This window comes from Dendrobates tinctorius, unplaced genomic scaffold (genome assembly GCF_039654945.1).
Source record: "Dendrobates tinctorius isolate UK_male_01 unplaced genomic scaffold, ASM3965494v1 ptg000040l, whole genome shotgun sequence".
Lineage (NCBI taxonomy): Eukaryota > Metazoa > Chordata > Amphibia > Anura > Dendrobatidae > Dendrobates > Dendrobates tinctorius.
In genome coordinates, this window is record NW_027361708.1 from 1154216 (window position 1) to 1180330 (window position 26115).

General features: G+C 44.2%; 1 protein-coding gene across 1 annotated transcript in view; it reads left to right on the forward strand.

Moving 5' to 3' along the window:
- Nucleotides 1-26115, forward strand: part of LOC141088724 (L-threonine ammonia-lyase-like) — a 104736-nt gene that overhangs the window by 34342 nt on the left and 44279 nt on the right. The window contains exons 5-6 of the mRNA XM_073574908.1: nt 10718-10883; nt 18448-18544. Of these exons, the coding sequence (XP_073431009.1) occupies nt 10718-10883; nt 18448-18544 (263 nt within the window). The remainder of the gene's footprint in view (nt 1-10717; nt 10884-18447; nt 18545-26115) is intronic.

The following is a 26115-nucleotide window of genomic DNA, read 5'->3' on the forward strand; positions in this document are numbered from 1 at the left end:
CATAGTCACTATTGACTGCAGCATCTCAGGGGTTAAACAGGTATGGACTGTGCCAACACTGATCATGGCTGATGCAGCAAGTTGTCAGCTATACAGTAGTGTACAGCCGACAGCTGTTGGATTGTCACCTGTAGGGGGATGTTAATCTCTTATATCTTAGGTCAGTAAAAAGACGTATTGGCGGTCATTAAGGGGTTGATGTTACAACAGGACATTTGGGCATAGGGTGGATGGGGTGATGCCTCCTATGTTGTGCTCTTGTCTTAGTAATTCATTTGTAAACTCACCTGATGAAGGAGACTCTGAGCTCTGAAAGCTGCATATATAATTTTTCTGGTTAGCCAATAAAGGCATCACTCCTAGAATACTTTTCTATTTTTTGGGCATAAAAGTCTTTATATCGATTTTTCTGGCTAACATGGTACCATAATAGAATTTTTTATTGTACATCATATTACAGATAATATATTAAAATGGAGTCTGGGGCCACTTAGAAAAATCTTGTTAGGGCATGGGCTGCCTTTTGAAATTTAGGCTGCGACTACATGGCAACTTTGTCCGCTACAGAAGTACTAAGTATGCTATTTGTAGCTGCTACATCAAGGTGTAATGCAAGTAAATGGTGTTACATTGTGATGCCTAGTGAACCGCGGCCCCACCGTTCACTATTGTCACCCATAAAGTTTAAATACAAAATATGGAATATCTCCTGAAAAAATGAATCAAGTCAAACAGTTTTTTTGCATAGGGCACTCGTGTTAAATTCAAAAGAGCAAATTATAAACAACAATTTAAATCTAAAAACAATGGGAGGGAAAAATAGAAAAACCTGAAGCTTGCTGTAACACTGGTATTGGCACCCTTTACATTAGTATGGAAACAGATTTTGACTCCCCTGTAATAAATCACAAATGAGAATCACCTTAATTGTCAGTGCCCATATGACATGAATTAGCCAATGAATGGTGACTTCAGTGTTTTAAAAAGCCACATGGTAGGCCCTGTCCCTTTGTCACAATTGTGAAGACAAAACTTCAGAACTGCTAGTTTTAGCAAACAAAAGAATTGCAAAGGCTATAAAGGCCATCTCCAAAGACCTTGGTATCCACAGTTTCAACAGTGTGCCATGTTATTGAGAAGTTTGCCAAGCATGGAACAATCAAGAACTTCCTTGAACACTGAACATTGGGGAAAGAGGAAAACTGACAAGAGATGTCTTCAAAGGTTGGTTCGAAGAGTGGAAAAAACACCACGTCAAACATCCAAAGACCTGAAGGTCAACCTGGTACAGTCTAGGGTCATGGTTTCAACAAGTACCATATGCCGCACTGTAAACCAATAGAGTTTTATGAGCGAAGGCCAAGGAAGAAACCTTTGCTGAAGAAAAGACATAAGAGAAATGACTGATCTTTGCCAAAGAGTAACTTGACAAACCACAATCCTTCTGGGAAAATGTTCTGTGGACAGATTAAATAAAAATAGAGCTTCTTGGCAATGCAAAGCAACAGTTTGTTTACAGAATGAAGCTTATAAGGAAACTAACACCCTTCTATCAGTTAAGCATAGTATTAGGGGTCGGATTCCTGTCGCTGCACAGCGGGAATCCGAAGCCTTGCTTCCAGCGGTCTCCCATTCCTCTCCAGTCGCAGAGGAGGTTGCTCAGCAAACTCGTCGGTCCCGGCGCTCTGCCCAGACCAGCTCCGTGGGTTTGCTTGCTGCTGCCACCTCTGGCACAGCTTTGGCAATGCAGGCTGCTCAGCAGCGAGATTCTCCAGGGACTAAGTCCTCATGTCGGGCCACTGAGCATGCCCATGGACTGATCTCCCATTGGAGATCGAAGGTCACGTGCTCAGGTCCTGCTCCTGTTCGGATTGGCCCATCCGAGAAGCCAGGAAGGTCCTGGACGCTCGCGGCTATAAAAGGTTCGCATGGCCGCTTGGTCATGCGCTAGGATAGACTGTATTTACAGACTATGTGGAGTGAGTGATGTATGCACGTATGAATGTCTCTGGTGAATGACTCATTAAGAAACCCCTACCCTTGGTACGCATGTATTGTGCAGCCTAGCCTGCTAGCGCCCAGGCTTAGGCATAGGTAGGTCAGAGGTAGAGTCAGGCATCAGTGCTCACCAGGCACTCGTCACGCCTCAGTGCACGTGCTCCATTGCCAGCGTCTGTAGCGGCGCTCGCGGCAGCGACGCCGCGCGCTCAGTGGGCCTAGAAGGACTCTAACCCCGTGTCCTTGGGGTAGAGTTCTGTGGCCGTACACTGTGCGCTCTGTGAGCTTAACAGGCTCCGGCATCTACGTTCAGCGGTTGTGCGGCTCTGTGCATTAACAGAGTTCGCCCCTGTTCACATTGGGTGACGTAACCCACGTGTGACTGGTTTCACACCGCTTAACTCTTCCGCCATTACTTAGCAGCAGTGTACCACCACTGCATGGTGGACCACAGGCTGCAAACGCACCTACTATTATTTTATAATTTGGTGCATTCCGCCAGCCCTAACATTATCCTAGCGCCAGGGTCTGGCTAATAATGGCGGACGAACAACGACTGCATAGATACATCCAGCAGCTGGAGGGTAGGATGGCAGCACTAGAGTGTTCCACCTCAGCTGCGGATGTTACTTCGATCGCTGTTCAAGCAACTACAGAGGCTGTCGCCCGTGTCTCCACGGCTAGCTCTGCCCTGACCTTGTCTCGCCTCCCGCTGTCCGAAAAGTTCTCGGGTGATAGTGCTTCATGCAGGGGTTTCGTGAGTCAGTGCTCCATTCACCTGGAGTTGCTGGCCACACGATTTCCCTCTGAGCGGGCCAAGGTGGGATTTATCATCTCCCTTCTGTCGGGCAGGGCCTTGGAGTGGGCCACCCCGCTGTGGGAGCATGGGGATCGCCTGGTACAGAGTGCCACCCATTTTCTGGTCACTTTGAAGCAGGTGTTCCTGGGGCCTCGGGTCACGCACGACACCGCACTGCAGTTGCTGGCCCTAACCCAGGGTTCGTCTCTGGTCAGTCAGTATGCCATCCTCTTCAGAACTCTGTCCTCAGAGCTTGAGTGGCCAGATAAGGTTCTCATACCTATTTTCTGGAGAGGCCTGGCTGATCATGTCAAAGATGCCCTGGCCACCAGGGAGGTGCCCACCACTTTTGAGGAGCTCATTATGGTCTCCACCCGAATTAACGTTCACTTCACTGAGCGAGGGCTGGAGCGCTCCAAGTCCTGCCAACAATATAGATTTGCTCCAAATTTTGTTAGGCCACTGGAACCCCTCAGTCAGCCGCCTGAGCCTCCAGAGGCCATGGAGGTGTCTCGCACGGGGTCCAGGGCCCGGTCCACGTGAGTACCTTCAGTCTGCTTCCGTTGTCGGCAGACTGGGCACCTAGCTAACCAGTGCCCACAGCGCCCGGGAAACGCTCCCGTCTAGTGGTTATCGGAGGGGGCCTACTAGACACAGCGACTTTCTCCTCCAAGCTCCTGTTTAAAGGGGCGTTAAAATTTAATTCTTCCACTCTGGTAGTGGAGGTTTGTGTGGACTCTGGAGCGGAGGGCAATTTCATGTCATCTGCCTTTGCCTTACAACACGCAATCCCCCTGGTCCTGCTACCTCAGCCAGTCACTATCAGAGTGGTGAATGGTGAGATACTCCAGTCCCAAATCACCCACCAGACGGCTCCACTGAGACTCTCACTGTCTCCTTCCCATCAGGAGATGCTGTCTCTTCTTGTCATGCCCGAAGGTCCTCCTAGGAGTTCCCTGGTTACGAGCTCAATTTCCTCACATAGAGTGGTCCTCAGGAAAAATCCTCGGTTGGAGCAAGTCCTGCGAGGGTAGGAGTCTGAGGCACTGTGTACAGGTCGCAACCTCTGTGGTTCCCGCAGATATCTCCTCACTTCCCAAGCCGTACCAGCAGTATGCAGACGTTTTCTCCAAGAAGTCGGCGGAGACCCTTCCGCCTCACAGCCCTTACGACTGTCCTATTGACCTCTTGCCCGGTGCTGAGCCTCCCCGGGGTCGAGTCTACCCCCTATCTCTCCCAGAGACAGAAGCCATGTCTCAGTATATCAGGGAGAATCTGGCAAGAGGATTCATTAGGAAGTCAGTGTCTCCGGTGGGAGCGGGATTCTTCTTTGTCCAAAAGAAGAATGAAGAATTACGTCCGTGCATCGATTACAGGGGTCTTAACACCATAACCGTTAAGAACAAGTATCCTCTACCCCTGATATCGGAACTGTTCGATAGGCTACGGGGAGCTAGAGTGTTTACTAAGCTTGATCTGCGAGGAGCCTATAACCTGATTCGCATCCGTGAGGGGGACGAATGGAATATGGCATTTAACACCAGAGATGGGCAATATGAATACCTGGTGATGCCCTTCGGGCTATGTAATGCGCCAGCCGTCTTCCAAGACTTTGTGAGTGATATCTTCCGGGATATGCTTACCACCTTGGTAGTAGTCTATCTGGACGATATTCTCATTTACTCTCCAGATATTGACTCCCAAAAGTTCGCAAAGTTTTCGATCTCCTGCGGGCAAACTCCCTTTACGCCAAGTTGGAGAAATGTGTGTTTGAGCAGGAGTCCTTGCCTTTCCTGGGCTATATCATTTCAGCCCAGGGGTTGGTCATGGATCCTGCAAAACTACAGGCGGTGATGGATTTGCAGGAGCCCCCATTCTCTCAAAGTGGTGCAGCGCTTTATGGGGTTCATAAATTACTCTCGTCAATTCATCCCCCATTTCTCAACTTTGGTAGCGCCCTTGGTAGCCCTCACCAAGAAGGGTGCAAACCCCAAACTGTGGTTGGAAACTGTCTCCAAGGCCTTCGCTGCTATTAAATCCCACTTCGCTAGCGCTCCCATTCTACATCACCCTGATGTAGATAAGCCCTTCATTCTGTAGGTGGATGCCTCTTCCGTCGGTGCTGGAGCGGTCCTGTTCCAGAAGGACTGGCAAGATCGGAAGCACCCAGGCTTCTTCTTCTCTAAGACCTTCACACCGGCGGAGAGGAATTATTCCATTGGGGACAGGGAGATGCTAGCAATGAAGCTGGCCATCTCAGAGTGGAGACATCTCCTGGAGGGGGCTCACCATCCTTTCCAGGTGTTCACTGACCACAAAAATTTGGTCTATCTACAGACTGCCCAGCGGCTGAATTCTCGCCAGGCCAGATGGTCCTTGTTCTTCTCCCGATTCCATTTTACCCTGCATTTTCTCTCCGGGGAGAAGAATATCCGGGCCGACGCTCTTTCTTGCTCCGTGGTCTCATCAGAGGAGGAGGAGGAGCCTTGGCTGATAGTTCCATCGGAGAGTCTGAGGACCGTGGCTCCGGTTGCTCTCGAGTCGGTACCTCCGGGCAAGACTTTTGTCCCTGCCCATCTGCGACCGGAGGTCCTCTCTTGGGCTCCCTCATCCAGGGTGGGGGGATTTTTTGGGACCAAACGAATCTCTGATCTCCTGGCGAGGATGTACTGGTGGCCGCATATGGCTCGTGAGTCGTGACGTCAGGGACAATATTCAGGCATGCGTCTCTTGCATCCAGAATCGGTCCTCTCGGCAGCGGCCCGCTGGGTTACTCTATCCCCTGCCGGTAGCGGACTGGCCCTGGGAGATGGTCGATATAGACTTTGTGGTGGGTCTGCCCAAGTCCAGTGGCAGCACTGTCATTTGGGTGGTCACCGATCATTTCTCCAAGATCGTGCATCTGGTACCACTCTCGCGGCTACCTTCTGCACGAGGCCTGGCAGCGTTGTTTATTAAACATGTTTTCCACCTGCACGGCATGCCGGATAAGATTGTCAGCTACCGGGGTCCTCAGTTTGCGTCTTGGTTCTGGAGAGAGCTCTGTTCTCTGCTCAGCATTGAGCTAAATCTCTCCTCGGCCTATCATCCCGAGACGAACGGGTTGGTTGAGAGAGCCAACCAGACCCTGGTGACATATCTGCGAGATTTTGTCTCGGCCAGGCAGGATGATTAGGCATCCTTGCTGACGTGGGCAGAGTTCGCTTTGAACAACGCTGTGGCCGATTCCACCGGTCAGACCCCATTCCTCTTAAATTTACGGCCAGCATCCGCACGTCCCTGTGCCCATGCCCGTGTCGTTCACTGACTTTAGGGTGGCAGACTGGGCGGTGGAGGCATGTGACATTTGGGATCGCACACAGGATGCTATCCGGGCCTCCAAGGAGAGAATGAGGGTCTCCGCTGACGCACACAGGCGTCCTGCTCTCACCTTCGCCCCTGCCGACTTAGTATGGTTTTCTGCCTGAAACATCAGGCTGCGGGTTGAATCCGCTAAATTCGCACCGCGCTATTTTGGCCCTTTCAAGGTCCTCGAGCAGATCAACCCTGTGGTCTACCGCCTGGCCCTTCCACCACACTTGGCTATCTCACGTTTCATGTGTCTCTCCTTAAGCCGATTCACATGTCCCGGTTTTCTCAGCCATCTGCCGGGACATCGGACCTGTCGTCAGACGAGTTTGAGGTCAATGCCATCGTGGGATGCAAGGTGATGCGGGGCAAAAAGTTTTACTTGGTGGATTGGAAGGGTCATGGTCCTGAGGCTCGGACCTGGGAGCCAGTGGAGAACATCCACGCTCCTCTTCTCATTGCAGAATTTGAGTGCAGCAAGGCTCAGAGAGGAGGGGGCCCAATGTTAGGCGTCGGGTTGCTGTACAGCGGAAATCCCAAGCCTTGCTTCCAGCGGTCTCCCATTCCTCTCCAGCCGCAGAGGAGGTTGCTCAGCAAACTCATCGGTCCCGGCGCTCTGCCCAGACCAGCTCCGTGGGTTTCACGGTCTGCTGCCACCTCTGGCACAGCTTTGGCAATGCAGGCTGCTCAGCAGCGAGATTCTCCAGGGACTAAGTCCTCATGTCGGGCCACTGAACATGCCCGTGGAGTGATCTCCCATTGGAGATCGAAGGTCACATGCTCAGGTCCTGCTCCTGTTCAGATTGGCCCATCCGAGAAGCCAGGAAGGTCCTGGACGCTCGCGGCTATAAAATGTTCGCATGGCCGCTCGGCCATGCGCTAGGATAGAGTGTACTTACAGACTATGTGGAGTGAGTGATGTATGCACGTATGAATGTCTCTGGTGAATGACTCATTAAGAAACCCCTACCATTGGTACGCATGTGTTGTGCAGCCTAGCCTGCTAGCGCCCAGGCTTAGGTGTAGGTAGGTCAGAGGTAGAGTCAGGCATCAGTCCTCACCAGGGACTCGGCACGCCTCAGTGCACATGCTCCATTGCCAGCGTCTATAGCGGCGCTTGCGGCAGCGACGCCGCACGCTCAGTGGGCCTAGAAAGACTCTAACCCCGTTTCCTTGGGGTAGAGTTCTGTGGCCGTACACTGTGCGCTCTTTTGGCCGGGCTCTGTGAGCATAACAGGCTCTGGCATCTACGTTCAGCGGTTGTGCGGCTCTGTGCATTAACAGAGTTCGCCCCTGTTCACATTGGGTGACGTAACCCACGTGTGACTGGTTTCACATAGCTTAATTCTTCCGCCATTACTTAGCAGCAGTGTACCACCTCTGCACGGTGGACCCCGGGCTGCGAACGCACCTACTATTATTTTATAATTTGGTGCGCTCCGCCAGCCCTAACACATAGTGGGAAATCCATAATGCTGTGGAGTTGCTTTGCTGCACCTGGTACTGGAGGCCTTGACGGTATTACAGGAATCATGAAATTAGAGAATTATCAAGAGATTTTAGAGCAAAATATCCTACCTAGTTTTAGAAAACTTGGCTTGAGTCGAAGATCATGGGTCATCAAGCAAGACAATGACCCAAAGAACACATCCAAAACTACATAGGAAATGATTGAAAAATAAAAAAGTGGACTGTTTTAAAATGGCCAACCGTGAGTCCTGACCTCAATCCCATTGAAAATCTTTTGGGTGAGCTGAAATCTGCCATTGTGAAAAAGAACCCTGCAAACATTGAATAGTTTGAACAAACTGCAAAAGAAGAGTGGGAGAAAATACCAGCCGAGAAGTGCAAGAAACTTATAGATGGCTAAAAGAACCCTTTGGAGCCTGTCATCAATGCAAAAGGGGGTGCAACCAAGTATTATGGTAATTAGGGGTGTCTTTATTGCTGCACATGCTATTTATTCACATTTTTTAATTGCATATTCTCATGTAATCTGTGAAAGAAAAAACCTCCCTGTGCGCTAATGTAATATGATAAATAAATATATTATATAAATATATCCCAAAAATCTATAAACACAAATATAGTATAAACATAAATAACAGTATTTTAGGGATTGCCCCACTGATACCATTTTAACGTACTAGCAGAATCACAATTCTTTTCTCTTGAGACTATGGGACTAACATAGATAGCAATTTCCAAATGCTCAAAGAAATTTATGGAGTGGTAGTAATGGATGTGCATGGCCACCAGAGTCAGACTGGGGTGTCTGGGGCCCACAGTAGGAACTGACCCTTGGGGCCCACCCTATAGCTATATGCAAATACCTGTTAGCTGTTATCCCTGTTATACTCAAGCATCGACTGTAAAACACAGGCGGCTCCTGCGCATCTATTCTGTACACCCTTTAACTGGGATGAACAATTATGGTAGTTTGCATTAAAGGACATCTTTGGTTAAAACAAGTTATCACAAATCCATGGGCTCTACAGGATAGGTCATCACTTAGGTCCCAACATTAGTAACTGCACCAATCAGAAGAATGAGGAAGTTTTATCCCTGACAGGACACTGTTATCCCCATTTTACAATAGAGCATCAGGAGGGATGTCTGACCGCTTTCAGAAAAAACAAGTGCAACTAAGGAAATGAATGGCTCAGTGGTCAAGTTGCACATGACAATCTAGTCTAATGGGGATAAAAGTAACACATTCTTTCTATTGGGTTCAAACAGTCAGACTCACTCAAGCCCCGGGGCCCACCAGAGAATTCTCCGCTGCCCCGGTGGGCCAGTCCGACCCTGACTACCACTCTGTTTACATAGGGTTCACAAGATTCACAAAATGGTACCAAAATAGTTCCAAAGCTTTGGCACGCATGAAATCATTCTAGAGGGGGCTGACAAATTTGCAACAAATTTTGCAACTTTTCAAAAAGTTGTAAATTATGAATCACGTGAAAACATCTTGAAAAGGTAAATTTTGCCCACAGTGACAAACTGAAAAAAAGGAAAACAGATGAACACATAAAATGGATTTAAATAAGTAGCAAATCTAATATATAAAGCTCAATGTGGGTGTGTATGTATGTATGTATATATGTATGTCCGGGATTGGCATCCGCACCGTCGTAGCTACAGCCACAAAATTTTGCACAGTCACACGTCTGGACCCCGAGAGCGTCATAGGCTATGATATGTGGCAAAATTTTAACCCCACGCATTCCAATTCACCAAACAATTTTTCCCCTGTCTACATAATGGGGAAAAAGTGTATGTATGTATTAGCATCTGCACCGTCATAGCTACAGCCACAACATTTTGCACAGTCACACATCTGGACCCCGAGAGCGTCATAGGCTATGTTGTGAGGCAAAATTTTAACCCCGCGCATTCCAATTCACCAAACAATTTTGCCCCTATCTACATAATGGGGAAAAAGTGAAAGAAAAAGTGTTGGAGGAAAATTGACAGCTGCCAGATGTGAACAAGGGGGACTTAAAGAATGAGAGTGATGGCGCCAAAGAGTGTATACCGTACAGTTGCTAAGGTGGGGCCATGACATGGGATACTCACCACACACGGGGATATGAACACACACACTACCTCGTACTTCAACACATATACCACCCTCAGCACACATTTCACCACACATACACCAACCTCGCCACATAAAAGTCGAAACACAAAAGTCGCCACTCAAAACTCGCCACGCTGTCCCAGAGATGTTTTGAAAAATTAGCTGTGATTGGTTGCTATCAGCAACAGTTTTCTTTGTAGACAGTTGTGGTAACTGAGGCCTATTATTCTTATAATTTCTATGGTGTTATCGTCCTTCTGTAAAGCTTGAAATAACACAATTTATTACCGTGCCAACACAGACCGCCCTCTGACACAGACTGCAGGGGGAGCCCAGTATCACACAGGATAGGATTAGATATACAGCTCAGCAGTCAGTATCACACAGGAGAGGAAAAGGCACATAGCTCAGCAGGCAGTATCACACAAGATAGGATTAGATACACAGCTCAGCAGTCAGTATCACACAGGATAGGATTAGATACACAGTCTCAGCAGTATCACACAGGATAGGAATAGATACACGGCTCAGCAGACAGTATCACACAGGAAAGGATTAGATACGCAGCTCAGCACACAGTATCACACAGAATAGTATTAGATACACGGCTCAGCAGTCAGTATCACACAGGATAGGATTAGATGCACGTTTTTTATGTGCAATATAATCATTATAATTTGTTATAACTAACCACAGTTGGTTACTATGCCCAGGCAACGCCGGGCTCTTCAGCTAGTGAAAAAATAAATGAGGTGGATGAGACAAAAAGGCTCAAAATACTAAGAACTAGGGAAAAAACAGATGTAAATGCAATGATGAATTGGACCTACTTTGTTCATACATTTATCAAGTATCCTGTGCTACAATCCCTATAATTGCAGCATTATATTTAATTTTTTATTCTAATTGATGTTTTCGACTATGTTAACCCCCTCAGCCATTGATTTAGCTTTCTGCTACAATATTATATTTCATTTTTTTCATCCCAGGGAAGACAGTGCCGGTTATCTTGCTGGGCTGGGAACAGTAGGGCTGGAGATTTATGAACAAGTGCCCACTTTAGATGCAGTAATATTTCCTGCAGGTGGACATTGTGGCTTGTTAGCTGGATCAGCAGCTGCCCTAAAACATCTAAATCCAAAAATCACAGTGATTGTAAGTATTCACCTTGTTTATTCTGAAAAGAAGTATATTTCTGTGCATTGTTCAGCAGCAAATACTATAATGTTACAAACATAGCAACGTATAGCCTACTAAATAATTATGGAACATTTAACAGTATTTACAGTTTGTCCAATTACCCAATTACCGTAAGTTGAAATACAACATTCCCAATCCTTACCCCCCACATCAGACACTGGAGAAGAGTCTCCCCACCAATATACACATCAACTGATTCCACTGACTTTGTTGCAATGTGTATGGGCCTCTTAACTCAAGCAGAGAATGTAAGATGTATTTAAACTGAAGAATATGAAGCTGATGTTGATACAAAAAAAACTTAATGAAGCCCTCGTCCCATCAAAATTGTTATCCTCTTAATATATTGCACCCATCATATTATACAGCACTGTGTACTTACAATTGCTCATTTTGTCTTTCTACCCTTCTAATTCTTCTCTTTTCCATTAAGGCTAGTTTCACACTTGCGTTTTTTTGCGCTGTTTTTTAGCGCAAAAAAAGCATGTGTTTTTCCCCCTATCTTTTACATGGGTGCGCATAGGTGCGAATACACTTGCGTTTGTACGCGTTTGTATGTGCATGCGTTTTTTTGTTGTGTGCGCTCGGGCGCACAAAATGCATCCTGTTGCATTTTTTGTGCGTCCGACTTGCCCCAAAAAAACGCATGCGCACGCAATGCGTTTTTTTTTTACAGCCAAAAACCCATTATAGTCTATGGGTGCGCATACGTGCGCATGGTAATGCACATGTATGCGCAAAAAAACGCACCCAAACCCGCAAAAAAACGCACACAAACACATGATGTGTTTTTTATGTGCGTTTGCACTGCGCACGGTGTGCAGCGCAAAAAAACGCAAGTGTGAAAGTAGCCTAAGTCTATGACATCATGTGATTAAAAACAGACTAGCTGAATTCTTCTAAACTCTATGTGGAAACAGGATGTCTCCTTTCCCTATATTAGTCATGAGTCTCTGTATATGTTCCTGTTAGTGGGAGGAGAGAGCAGCTGTTTCAGGAGTTGAAGAGGGGAATGATAAATTCAGGAAAAAGGGACTTTCTATTTCTTCATAGAGCATAGGAAGAGAAGAATTAACTGGATAGAAAGGCAAAATGATCAATTGTAAGTACACAGTGCTATATAATACAGTATGATGATTGCAATATACTAAGAGGATAAATAATTTGATGGAGTGCTTCTCTAAGGAGACAAGGAAATGAGTCTGTCACTACATAACTCTACAAGTAGCAGTGGAAATAATGTAAAGAATTCAGAAACAGGCTGGTATACCTCCAGCACTGGCTTCTAGAATGAATCACAATATTTTCAGCATTGGTCTTATATGGACAAGTGACATATATTGGATTTACAGTGAACCTGTCACATCTTAAAACACTATTGACCTGCATAGGGGCTAATCTGCAGGATTATAGCCTTCTAAAGCTGTGTGGACGCTGCACTGAAAGACTGGCTATCACGATAAAATAACTTAAAAAGTAACTCCATGGTTGCGACCAATAGCAACTAGCTCACTAACTTTCACTATAACAGTGGTCGCAACCATACCTAAAGTCCTGCAATGTCTCCACATGAGGAAAGAGACTTAGTGAATCAGTAAAACTATACTACATTTCTAATTGGAGGTATTTGCTAATATTATTATTACACCTACTACATATTGGGATAAGATCTTGGAGATGTGAATACTCCTTTAATTGCTCCTGGCGGCCTCTAGCTTTCAGTCATAGAAGCACAGCTGGGCAGCTTCAGTCTCTGTTCAGTACATAGAGAGCAGCGGCTGTAACAATTCGCTGGCACTGTCTGACAGCCTACTCTGCAGTGCTGAGCCGGCTGTCAGTCAATGCCGGGGAGTAGTTACAGCCGCTGCTCACTATGTACTGAGTGGGGAGTTGAAGCCGCACCGCTGGTGCCTCCCTGAATGAAATCCAGAGGCCAACAGGAAGATATAACTTAATTTCCTCTCGGTAGTTGGGCTTTCACTGCAACGGATGCCTTGCTATAAAACACTATTAATCTGCAGATTAACACCATATCTGCAGGAAAAAAAGGGGTTTTTGGACTTGAGAGGTTCCCTTTAAAGGGAATCTGTCACCCATATTTAGTGATATCATGTAAAGATATCACCCAATTGCGCGTCCCATAAGGATTCTATTAGGGCTTTTGCCTCCCCCGACCCCTCACCTTTGAGGCATAAATACCTTTTTTATCTTGTTGGGGATGTATGCAAATCGCCGCTGTCCGGTCCGATGGGCGGGGCTTAGTCGCCTTCTTCCCCCCTCCTCGGCTTGCTGCACGTAATCTTCATCTGTGAATATCACAGATAACGTTGGTTTCCGCGTTTGCGCATTGTAAAATCCACCGGCGCCTGCGCAATATGCTTTGCCCAACTGTGGACGAAGCATATAATCGCTACTGCGCATGCGCCAGTATTTTCCAGCGCAGTCTATGCACCGGAAGTGTGTCTTGCATGTGAAGACTTCCAGGGCATAGACAGCAAGTGCGGAAACTAACATTATCTGTGCTATTCACAGATAAATATTACATGCCCTAATAGAATCCTTATGGGATGTGCAACTGGGTAATATCTTTACATGATATCACTAAATATGGGTGACAGATTCCATTAAAGGTGTCTGTACACATTAAACTGGCTCTCTGATAAATCTGATACCATAAATAAAATACTTTTAAATATTCAGCATTTTTTCTAAATGCCTTTATTTATCAGAAAGGTATGCTTTATGTAGTACACTCTGCCAGTATTTTAAAGATGGCAACTTACATCCAGCAGTATACAGCTGTCCTAGGACGAGCTATGCGAAGAGTGAGACAGACGGACTCACTATACAGCAGGAAAACTGTCAGGCTGACTCAGATGGATTCTCATACTTATTCTCAGTCAGCTGAAGGAAAGTGTTTATCTTGTTCTTTAGTGCCCTCCACTCAGTGTCCTGCCAGGTTGACTAAAGAGAGGATGCCTGACAGGACACCGCTGTGACCTTATGCATGTCTCAAGCAGATGTTCTTTACGTGGCCTGTCTACTTGTGTCCTCTGAAAACTAGGACGGGAGCACAATGATTTATGGCAGATGACTTCTTTAAAATCCTAATAGAGTGCACTAGATAAAGCTAGACCTAAATAAAATATTAGAAAATGAATATGTATATGTGTATTATTTATTTTTTAACAATTCTTGGAGAATCCCTTTAAAAAAATGATGCTTGAACAATGTTGATCATCCCATGTACTTAAAGTTCAGACTATACTGGCAGTTACATTCATTCAGTCTGGTGATAAATGTTCAATCACATTACTGGCATCAATGGCATTACTGTGCTTGGCTGACCTTACCTGACATTATCACAGAATATAAAAGGACAGTTGCTGCCCGGCTCAGCACACTGATGCCAGTGCACAGCTTTGTGACACTTTGTATTGGAAAGAGAGAGTGCTTGCCTAGACCTGTGTGTGCACAGTATAACGAATCAGATGCCTGTATTGTTGATACTGGTGCTGAAGCTGAGCCATCATACTAACAGCCCTTCTAAAGGCTAATTGTTTGCTTTGCTGTTTGTATCACATACAATGTGCATTTAGTCTAGGGAAGGAGAGAGAGTCGTAGGAACAGGGAGAGTGACAGAATGCAATCTGTAGACAGGGATTAGGTCTGCACAGCCTGTTGGCAAATATATAGCTGCAGTTTTTTTGTAGGGGCGGAAAAAATTTAATATATTTTGATCCATCAAGTGTTACCTGCTTTGAGGTTAATTTTTGTGTTATATAACACCCCCAAAAATCGTTCAAACATTTTCCTGGGCTACATTTCTCAGCCATTCACTATTCTGTAGTGTGGAGTACATTTCTGTTATCTCTAAAACTGATAAAAAGATTTTAAATATTTGTAAGCTTCCATTTCTCAGCCCTACATTGTTACATGGTCTGTGAACATTTCTTTGATCTCTAAAACTGGAATTTTTTTCTGGATTGAATTTAATTGTCATCCATACACTTTTGCATTCTTTCTGTTACATTACAATGGAGCAAACTACCAAAAACTGCTTTGATTGCTGCAGGTGACCAATTTTTTCTTTTATTAAAAATAAAGTTGGTTTCAAGAGACCTAGCAATTACAAAATGTGTAATCCGTGCGTAAAGAGACGGAGAAGTGGAGGTACTGATGATGGTGCACATAGAAGCCAAGGATGTGGCGCCTGTTGCTGGAGCACAAGAAACATGCCCATCCATGAAACATAGGTTGCTGTCCCACTTTGTAGGGAGGCATGGTACACCACTTCTGAAGTCTGAGCAGTAAGAACAGGTGGATAGCAGATAATGCTTCCAGCAGGCTTGGCGGCACCACACAGTCTTCCACACAGTCCAGTCTCACCAACCTAAAGTTTGGATCACCTAATTCTTACATGATGGTGGGGAACGTCAAGTTTGGGATATGGAAGACAATGATGATGGTACACAGTTACTGCTAAGTCTTGTTGTTGTTAAGTCATGAAGTCAGGAGGACCAGGGTTCGGTGGTGAAAGACAAGGTGGTGAATGATGATGTCACCGACCTAACCTGGGAAGCTGGCATGTAGAGTGAGGCCAGCAGTGCTGAGGGGTAGAGTTTGGCAGCACTGAAACAGACAGGAAGAGGCAGTGGGGGGCCAGAGAGAGAAGGTGGGGAACTGTTCCGTAGAGCACAGACAAAAGAAACTGAAAGGGAAAAGATAAAGATTAGATATTAGAAAAAACTTTTTGAGAGTGATGGTGATCAATGAGTGGAACAGGCTGCCATGAGAGGTTGTGAGTTCTACTTCAATGTAAAGTCTTCCATCAGAAGCTGGACAGACATCTATCTGAAATGGTTTTGTGAATCTTACATTGAGAAGAACACAATGACCTTGAGGTCCCTTCCAACTCTACTCACTTGTCAACAGAGAATGCAGACAGGCTCACTCATAAAAATGAACAAAGCCTGAATTAGCCCATACTTTTCCACATCACCAGATGATAGCAGCCCATAAATAGTTTGTAATATTCAATATTTTAATGAGGTCCGCCAGTTGTTGCCTTTCCGGGGTCTTTGGATGACCGTCCTCATTATTTCTCTCTGGCTTTGCACTTTCTGCAAAGCCTTTATGACTGTATAAGTACATAAACTACACCTTCAAAATATTTTTGTTCAAAATTTTTTATGGATTAATTGACTCATCCATACAGTTTAACATAGTTATTTTTGCATTACGGTGGTATGTAAAACTTACAAAAAGCATAGAAACATATTCCAGGATTAGATTACTCATCCATACAATATTACAGGCTTTTTGTCACATTTTCATGGTATATAACAGTACAAAAAAGCGTATGAAAATTTAGCTGGTTTGTGCACATTTCTTACCGATACACTATTCCATGTTCTGGGGTACATTTTTGTGATATATAAGACTCAAAAAACTTAAAAAATTTTGCTCGGTTACATTTCTCAGCCATACAGTATTCCATGTTCTTGGTTACATTTCGTTGGTATCTAACCCTCGAAAAAAAAAATTAAAATGTTATTGTTAATATAATGCTCATCCATAGAGTATTCCATGGTCTGGAGTACATTTCCTTGGTATGTAAGCCTCAAAAAAATTGTTCGAACTTTTATTGGTATTAAATTGCTCACCCGTAGAGTATTACGTCTTCTTGGGTCCATTTCATTGCTATATAAGCCTTAAAAAACTTGTTCAAAATTTACAGTACTGTTATTATATTGCTCACCTACAGGGCCAGCATTAGGGCCCAGCAGACTAGGCAGCTGCCTTGGGCCCCCGCTGCCCCACAGGCCCCCAGCCAGGGGCTGACATACCGCTGATGCAACTGCACTGGGACCCAGAGGTGGAGGGGGCCACTGCAGGCAGGAGCGTACTGCCCATAGCGGCAGAGTATGCAGCCGCTATGGTATATAACCCACAAAAAACTTGTTCAAAATTTATCAGTGTTATATTGCTCACCCATAGGGTATTATATCTTGTTTGGTACAATTCGTTGCTATAAAAGCCTAAAAAACTTGCTCAAAATTTTATCGGTAATATATTGCTCATCCATAGACTATTCCATAGTCTGTAGTACATTTCGCTGGTACATAACCCTCGAAAAACATCTTAAAAATTCAGGCTGTGTGCACACGTGGCACATTTGGTGCGTTTTTGGCACGTTTTTTCTGCTCGGATTTGTGACAAAACCTGAAGTAAAACCTGATGCCAGCAAAGTGAATGAGATACCTGACATGTCATGTACACATTGAGTATTTTTGACTTGCAGATTTGGTGCAGTAAATAATCTGCTGCATGTCAATTCTCTCTGCCTTTTTGCCCTGCGTTTTTTACCCTTGACTTCACTCAGACACCCTCATTACTAACCCGGTAAGTAAAAAAATAAAATCAAACACTCACACAGAAAAAAAAACACTTTATTTGAATAAAGACTCCCCTACACTATACTTTATTTTTTACTACCGGGTTAGTAATATTACTGACCCCAGAGGTTGATGCACTGTGCAGTCATCAACCCGAATATCATTACTTTGATTCCATTCCAGGGCAATTGGGACGAGCCAGGCAAAGTGCCCGAATTGGAGCATCTAATATGATCCTTAAATTCTGGGGAAGCTGCGGCTGGTATTTTAATGCTGGGAAGGGCCTAATAACCAGGGACCTTCCCAGCCTGATAATATAAGCCTGCAGCTGTTTGCTTTACTTTGGCTGATTATCAAAAATAAGGGGGACCCCACGTTGTTGTTTTAATTATTCATTTATTCATTTAATAGGTTAAATAAGGCTAAACCCCCCTTAGTGCAACATGAAAAGCACCTCAAAATGGCATTTCAAAATGGCGTCGATAGCTGCTACTGTTCAGGAACCGGTGGTGCCATCTTGTTAGAGAAATAAAATTGTCTCCACTAAGATGGAGCCAGCTGCGCCTGCATAGTAGCATCTATCGACGATCTGCTGCAGGTGATTTCTTTTTTTTCACTATATATAATATTATGTAAAATAGATGGCAGGTCACTGAGGGATCAGCGACCTGTCAGAAGCATTTCATCTTCCAGGTATCATTTTAATGAGTATAATGATGCCGACCTGACACTGTCTGTAGGTTACTGTGCACAGTTCTGCTGACAGGTTCCCTTTAATGACTGTGGAAGTTTCTGAACTTTCCTTTAGGAGAAAGGGAACTCCTGGCTACCGAAAATTGAGGCTAATGCTACTTTCCCACAACAATATATACAGTTTCATGTATTCTCACTCATCTTGATTTGTGCAGTTTAGAACAATTTATACTTTTGTAGTAGGTATCGTAATATTATACAGCATTTGCGTAGCAAAAATTGACAGTAAAGTGTTGCACCTGCTGATGTTACTATCTGCAATTTGGATCAAATAATTCTGATTCAAGCAAGACTGCAACATTTTTTTGAACAAATATTGTGAACCTATTTTGATATCTTTTTTCTTAATGCCTTGTTCTATTGTCTAGGGTGTAGAAAGTGAAAAGTTCCCCATTGTACAACAAGCACTGAAAACAGGACACTGCTTGACAGAACATGACTATCTCACTCACCCCTTGTATGGAGGTAAGAGTAAGGTTCTTTGCAATTTTACACAATGATTTAGTCACTCTTTTTCATAATATTAATTTTTGTGTTAGCTACAGTTTCGTGTTTACATGAGCACATATTATCATGTCTGTATTCATGTGTTTTTAGGTTAAAGAGAACCTGTCAGCTGATACATGCTGTGGGCAGAATGTATCAGGCACTGACTGTACGAATACAGCCATGTATGTTTGTCTCTGAAAACCACAACCTTCAGAGAAAAACATATTTTAGATAACTGCTGGGGGCCGAGCTGCGCTATTAACAAGTCGTACAGGCGGGTCCCCTGTAGCTCCGTACATAGACAGATACTTGTCAGTCACTGTCAGTGGGCAGGGAACTGTGCTAATATATTGTCTACTGAAAATCCAAAACCACTGGAAGCACACAGACCTCACATCCAACCTGTAATAATGGGAGAGACACTTCCACAATAGAAAAATCTGATCTGAAAGTTTCATCATGCTTCAAACTGCAAAAGGGGTCTGTAAATGACTAAAGGAATACAGACTGCATCCTGAAAATTAGTGCAATTTGATTTATTAAAGACAGTGTAACAGACTGGATGGTGGAACCACTGGGCCGTGATCTGAGGAGAGCCTGGAGGGGTGCCTCCCCAAATAAGACCTCGAATGCACAGCGGCTGGCGATACCGCAATCCAAGGAGGGACAAGGGAGACGGAACCACGGGTAAATGCAGATGACCCCCCAAGGAACAGGAGTCAGAAATGGCCAGGAAAGGTGTAATGGGTAGGACAGCAGATGCAAGCAGGCACTGTAGGAACACAGAAGCCACGGATACGGATGGGTCCGGCTGGTAGACAGGTAGGGACTGGCAGGTGCAGGCTCTTTCAGCTGGTATACAGATGAGCACAGACAGGTGTCTACTGGACAGGCTGGTATGCAGATAGGCACAGGCTGGTGCGGACAGTCTGGTACAGACCTAGAATACTGGCTGGCGGTACTGGGGACCTGACAACCAGCAAGCGTGCTATGGGCTAACTAATTATGTTGCTCAGGCACCTCCATGGTGGAGGAGGTGCCTTAGATAGTAGGTGTCCCTCAGCCATTTCCTGGGGACACTTTAGGACAACACTTGTGGCCCCTTTAAGAAAGAGGGAGTGCACAAGCTAAGCACAGTGCCTGGAGATCTGCGTTCTGTGCACACCCTGGGCATCAGCAGAGATGGAAGAAGGAGGAAGTGTGGGATGGAGACTGCGGCCGTGAGTAAGCCGGCGTCTCTGATGGGGAAGGGGTCAGCATGCAAAGGTGCCGGCACCGCAGATAATCACTAACAAATGTAAAAAACATTTTTTTCCCCATGTGAACGGAGTCCATAGCTTTTAAACTGCCATTATTTGAGTTATAGTGGATTATTAGATAGTCTGTTGCATTTGTTCGCCTATCCAGTTATCCCTTCCTATTTCAGTACTTTGTACCCTGAATATAACTTTTAGCAGTGATAATTGTATGCTCTCATTTGCTCTTAAATAATAGTGGACATATCCGGATCATTCTCGCATTACATTTTCATGTCTCTCTACATCTATTTATATAATTGCCTTTTAATGTTTTCATTTCCTGTTCTGTCCAGATGTCACCGTATCCCAGAATTCCAAGCGGAGGAAGTTCACCGACTGCCATATTGGGACACCCTAGTGATGGGTGTCTCAATATGGAAACTACTGCTGGTACCAACTTATTGCACGGTACCAGCAGCAGAACACCGTCACACCACACACACACTCTATACGCCGTATGCACCACACACACACACACACACACACATTCTCACACACTCACATTCTCACTCACACACTCATACACTAATACACTCACACACCCACACTTTCACACTCACACAGTCTCTTGCGCGGTACCACCAGTGAAACACCGTCGCGAACACGCTGCCGCCGGGATCAGCCGAATGATTCACTGACTGCCGCCATCTTTGTACAGGAGGAGCGCATGTGTAGTTTTAATGTGGATGCCACTATCTGTCTGCACAAAGATGGCGGTGGTCTGATTTACTGCGCCTACGCAAATTACGCGCAGGTGCAGTGAACTATTCGGCTGATCCCGGCGGCAGATGTGCGACAAGTCTACAGGCAGAGGAAGTCGGACACATTAAAGGGGTTTTCCCACGAACGAAAGTTCATTTTAAAAATTGACTGTGTCTGACCATGTACGGAGCATACCACATCTCCTGGGCAGGTGAGGAAGCAAAAGACAATACTGACATTACAGCAGGGGATCACAGAGGATTCATTTTGTGAGGTAAAATATTTCACTGACTGTTTTTAAAAAATATTTTACCTCACAAAATTTATCCTCTGTGATCTCCTGCTGTAATGTCAGTATTGTCTTTTGCTTCCTCCCCTGTCCAGGAGCTGTGGTTTGTTCAGTCAGACACAGACAATTTTTAAAATGAACTTTCGTTCGTGGGAAAACCCCTTTAAAAGCAAATATCAATGCCAACATCAAAAAATACCAAGAATATACCATCAAAGAAATGGGCGGCTATCCAAGTTACCGCAGAAACATGACCAGGGGGATAGCACATGGGGTAGAAAGGTCAAAGAGGAGAGCACAGACGGGAGAAGTCAGCACATGGGGAAAGAGAGAGTGGATAGGTGGGTGAGCACATGGGGGGAGAGATTCTCAACGCTGCAAAGCCTGCCCCCATCGTGAAATTACCGCCCTCCCGATGCGATAGTATCGGACCTCCATCTAGTTTATATAATAATTGCTATAATGACTTGTCCCATTGGTTAAAGGGATTGATCAGAAACTAACAGCGATTTAATTTTAACTGTTTATTTGTTAATATTACTATTTATTTTTATTGTTTTAGAGCACCATTGATTCCATGCTATACATTAAAAGAGGTTACATACAAAATACAAATATAAATTATAATGAACAAACTAACAATGACAGACTGGTATAGAAAGGAGAGAGCCCTGCATTGTGGGCTTACAGCCTACAGGATAATGGGGAAATATATAGTAGGTTGGGGGATTTCAGCAGCTCCGGCGGTGAGGTGGCAGTGGGGTTATTGCAGGCAGTAAGCTTTCTTGTAGAGATGGTTTCGAGTTTCGGGCATGAAGAGCATATACATGAAGAGCATGTAAAAGTTCGGGCACCCCTGGGCAAAATTACTGATATTGTGAACAGTTAAGCAAGACAAAGATGAAAATGATCTCTAAAAGGCCTAAAGTTGAATTTTACACTTTTCTTTTGTATTTAGGCAAAAAATATATACATATATTTTCATCTTTTATATTTTAAAAATTAGAAAAAGGAAAATGGAGTGATGCAAAAGTTTTGGCACCCTGCATGGTTTGTACCTAGTAACACCCCCTTTTGAAAGTATCACAGTCTGTAAACGCTTTTTGTAGCCAGCCAAGAGTCTTTCAATTTTTGTTTGAGGGATTTTCATTCATTCTTCTTCATAAAATTTTTCCAGTTCTGTGAGATTCCTGGATCGTCTTACATGCACTGCTATTTTGAGGTCTAGCCACAGATTTTCAATGATGTTCAAATCAGGGGACTGTGATTGCCATTATAAAACCTTCAGCTTGCACCTTTTGAGGTAGTTTACTGTGGATTTTGACATGTTTTTGGGATCATCATCCATTTGTAGAAGCCATCCTCTTTTCAATTTCAGTATTTTTTCAGATGATGTTATGTTTGCATCAAGAATTAGCTGAAATTTTATTGAATCCATTCTTCCCTCTACCTGTGAAATGTTCCCCGTACCATTGGTTGCAACATAATTCCAAAGCATAATTGATCCACCTCCATGCTTAATGGTTGGCGAGATGCTCTTTCCTGAAATTCTGTGACCTTTTTTGTCCACACATACCTTTGATCATTATGGCCAAAGAGTTCTATTTTAACCTCATCGGTTCACAGGACTTGTTACCAAAATGCATCAGGCTTGTTTAGATGTTCTTTTGCATACTTCTGATGCTGAATTTTATGGTGAGGACGAAGGAGAGGTTGTCTTCTGATGACTCTTCCATGAAGGACAAATTTGTGCTGGTGTCTCTGAACAGTAGAACAAAGTACCACAAATTCATAGTCTTCTAAATCTTTTTGAAGGTCTTTTGCAGTCAAGCGTGGGTTCTTATTGCCTTTCTAGCAGTCGTACGAGTAGCTCTCACTGAAATTTTGCATGGTCTTCCAGACCTTATCTTGACCTCCACTGTTCCAGTTAACTGTCATTTCTTAATTACATTTCAAACTGAGGAAAGGGCAACGTGAAAATTCCTTGCTATTTTCTTAAACCCTTCTGCTTTGTGGGCCTCCACCATTTTCATTTGCTAGGCAGCTGCTTAGAACAGGGTTTCCCAACTCCAGTCCTCAAGGCACACCAACAGATCATGTTTTCAGGATTTCCTTTGTATTGCACAGGTGAAGCAATTATCACCTGAGCAATACTAAGGAAATCCTGAAAACATGATCTGTTGGTGTGCCTTGAGGACTGGAGTTGGGAAACCCTGGCTTAGAAGAACCTATGGCTGCTGTTTTTTAGCACAAGGTTAGAGGAGGCTGGGTTTTTATAAAGATGGGAAATTTACATCACCTGGCTTTTCTTAACAATGGTAGTAAACAAGCCATAACCCTAACAGGCTAATTAAGGTCCGAAACCTTGTTCAAAGTTATCCGAGCACTCAAATCTCCAAGGATGCCCAAACTTTTGCATCAGCCCATTTTCCCTGATTTCCTATTCTTTTGCATGTATATCACACTTAAATGTTTCAGATCACCAAACATAATTAACTATTAGACAAAGATAACACAAGTAAACACAAAATACAGTTTTAAATGAAGGATTTTAGTATTAAGGTATTAAGAGAAAAACTGACACAGCAAGTTTCTTCTGCACAGATCCTTCATACATGGGTGAGCTGACCTTTTCTCATTTTTCCTCCGATTTGTACAGAACAAAGATAACGAAAAAAGCAAACCCTCATATGACTATACTGGCAAAAACATAAAATAGTTATGGCTCCTGGAAAGTGACATAAACTGGGTGTGAAGCCATAGGGTTAATTTCAAGTGTGCTGTTTTGATGCTTTCTGTGTCTGACCACCATATGTAATGTAACCTAATTTTAAGGAAGCTAAAAATAAAATCAGGATAAACAAGAAGGTACGGGTAAATGTGGGTGTCATTAAATTCATGGTGGACATTTCTACATATTGAGTTTATAAAGTGTACAATGCAAGTATGACATCAATTCAGAGAAAAGAGCTTTTTTAAGACACTTGTCTGTTCCTTATTAAGAATAAATTCTTGTTGAAATAATGTCAAGTAGAATTAGAATCAAGCAGTAATTCCGGCATTTTTCCATTACATTCTTCTCATGCTTCCTATGACAACAATACCTACGCACATTGTCATACATTTCAGTAAAGAACTATAGGAAGGTATAACGTGGATCATAGGTTCTGGTCTTAAATCTTTTTATTCAACTTTCTATAAAATTCAGGATCTCTTGGACTGTAGCAAAACATGACAAACAGGATTCGGTTACAGTAAAAGTTTATGTGGCTCCATTTCATACATTAAAAACTATGTGCAGTGGTGCTTGAAAGTGTGATTCCTTCAGATTTTTTCACGACTGCATAAACTTGACATACAGTGTGGCATGTAAATGTAAAAGTTTTGGCACCACTGGTCAAAATTACTGCTACTGTGAACAGTTAAGTAAGATGAAGATGAAATGATATCTGTGAGGCCTAAAGTTAAAGATGACACATTTCCTTTCTATTCTAGCCAAGAAAAAAAATTAATCTTTTACATTTTAAAAATTACAAAAGGAAAAATGAGCCAATGCAAAAGTTTGGGCATCCTTGTAGATTTTTGTGCTCAGTTAACTTTGACCAGCTTTATAAAAACCCAGCCTCCTCTAACATTGTGCCAAAAAACAGCAGCCATTGGTTCTTCTAAGCAATTGCCTAGCACTCTGAAAATGAAAATGGTGGAGGCCCACAAAGCAGGAGAAGGGTTTAAGAAGATAGCAAAGCGTTTTTAAGTTGCCCTTTCCTCAGTTCAAAATGTAATTAAGAAATGGCAGTTAACTGGAACAATGGAGGTCAAGATAAGGTCTGGAAGACCAAGCAAAATTTCAGTGAAAGCTGCTCGCAGGATTGCTAGAAAGGCAAATCAGAACCTCCAGCCATGGCAGCATACCCCCAAGGAAACAGGGAATCAGGACTGGCCAGGAACTGGGTAGTAGGAGGGTACAGCTGGTAGACAGGTGCGGGATCAGGCACAAGCAGGACTGGTAAAGGAACATGGGATGACCACAGGTATGGGACCACAGGTGCTGGTTCAGACTGGGCAGGTGAGGTTAGCGGACCAGACGGCTCAGGATCTAGACTAGGCACAAGAAGGGCAAACTGGAACAGGTACAGACAGGATTAGATGTAGAGTGCACCATTACAGGGACATTACAACCAAGAAGTAGGAAGCACACTGATTACTTGAAGTTGCTAAGGCAGCTCCAATAGGGCCAGACATCTCCCAACTAATGACTGGGGACATATTAGCAAAGCGCACTGGCCCTTTAAGAGACAGGGATTGCGTACCCTAAGCACACTCCCAGGAGACCTGCGTGCCGTGTGCAGGTCCTGGGAGGAGACAGAAGCTGAGAGAGCACGGACAGGCAAGTGAACATGTCAGTGTCCATGCAGGGAGAAGAAAGGAGACATTTGCAGAGGCACCGATGCTGTTTTAACAATACGCCCCCTCTGTAGAAGAAGTGGGAGTATGGATATTTTCTTCAGGCTTCTATGACCTTTCTTCATGTCCAAAGCCTTTCCAATCAACTAAGAAAAATGTCTTTCGTCTCACCTTCTTCAAAGACATCTTCAAAACTGATGGGAGCAGGCATGACACTATGATCCTTGAAGAAGGGAATCAAGGTGACTGGCTTCAGAAGGGACACATGGAAGGAAATGGGTATCCGTAAGGAGGCTGGCAACTTCAGTTTATAGGAAACAGCATTATTTTGCTTGATGACTTCAAAGGACCTTACAACCAATAAGCAGGAAGTACACTGATTACTTGAAGTTGCTAAGGCACCTACCAATAGGCGAGTGTGCCTTATACACAAGACATTTCCAAGCTATTAGATGGGGACATTTCAGCTGATAAGCATACTCCCAGGTAGGTACCTGCCGTGTGAAATAAACTTCTTACATAAGTATAAGGGTGAGTTCTCAGGGGTTCAGCTATGAACTCCGGTGAACTTTCTCACTGCGGGAGCTTGGCGCTAGATACTGTCCGGAGTAATTATGCTCCTGTCTGTGTGTGCCGGCTTGAAGGGAGAATGGTCACTGATGTTACCACTCTCCAAATCATCCAAATCGTCATGGGACAGTATGGATTAGCTGCTCAATGGACAGGTGAGAAGTATGGTTGTTTATTATTTTTTTTTATAAAGAACAAGGGCATCGGAGGAATAGAGGGTGGGTATATGGTTGCTTATTATTTTCTGTTTTCTACAGGTGACAAGGCCTTCAAAGGGATGGAGG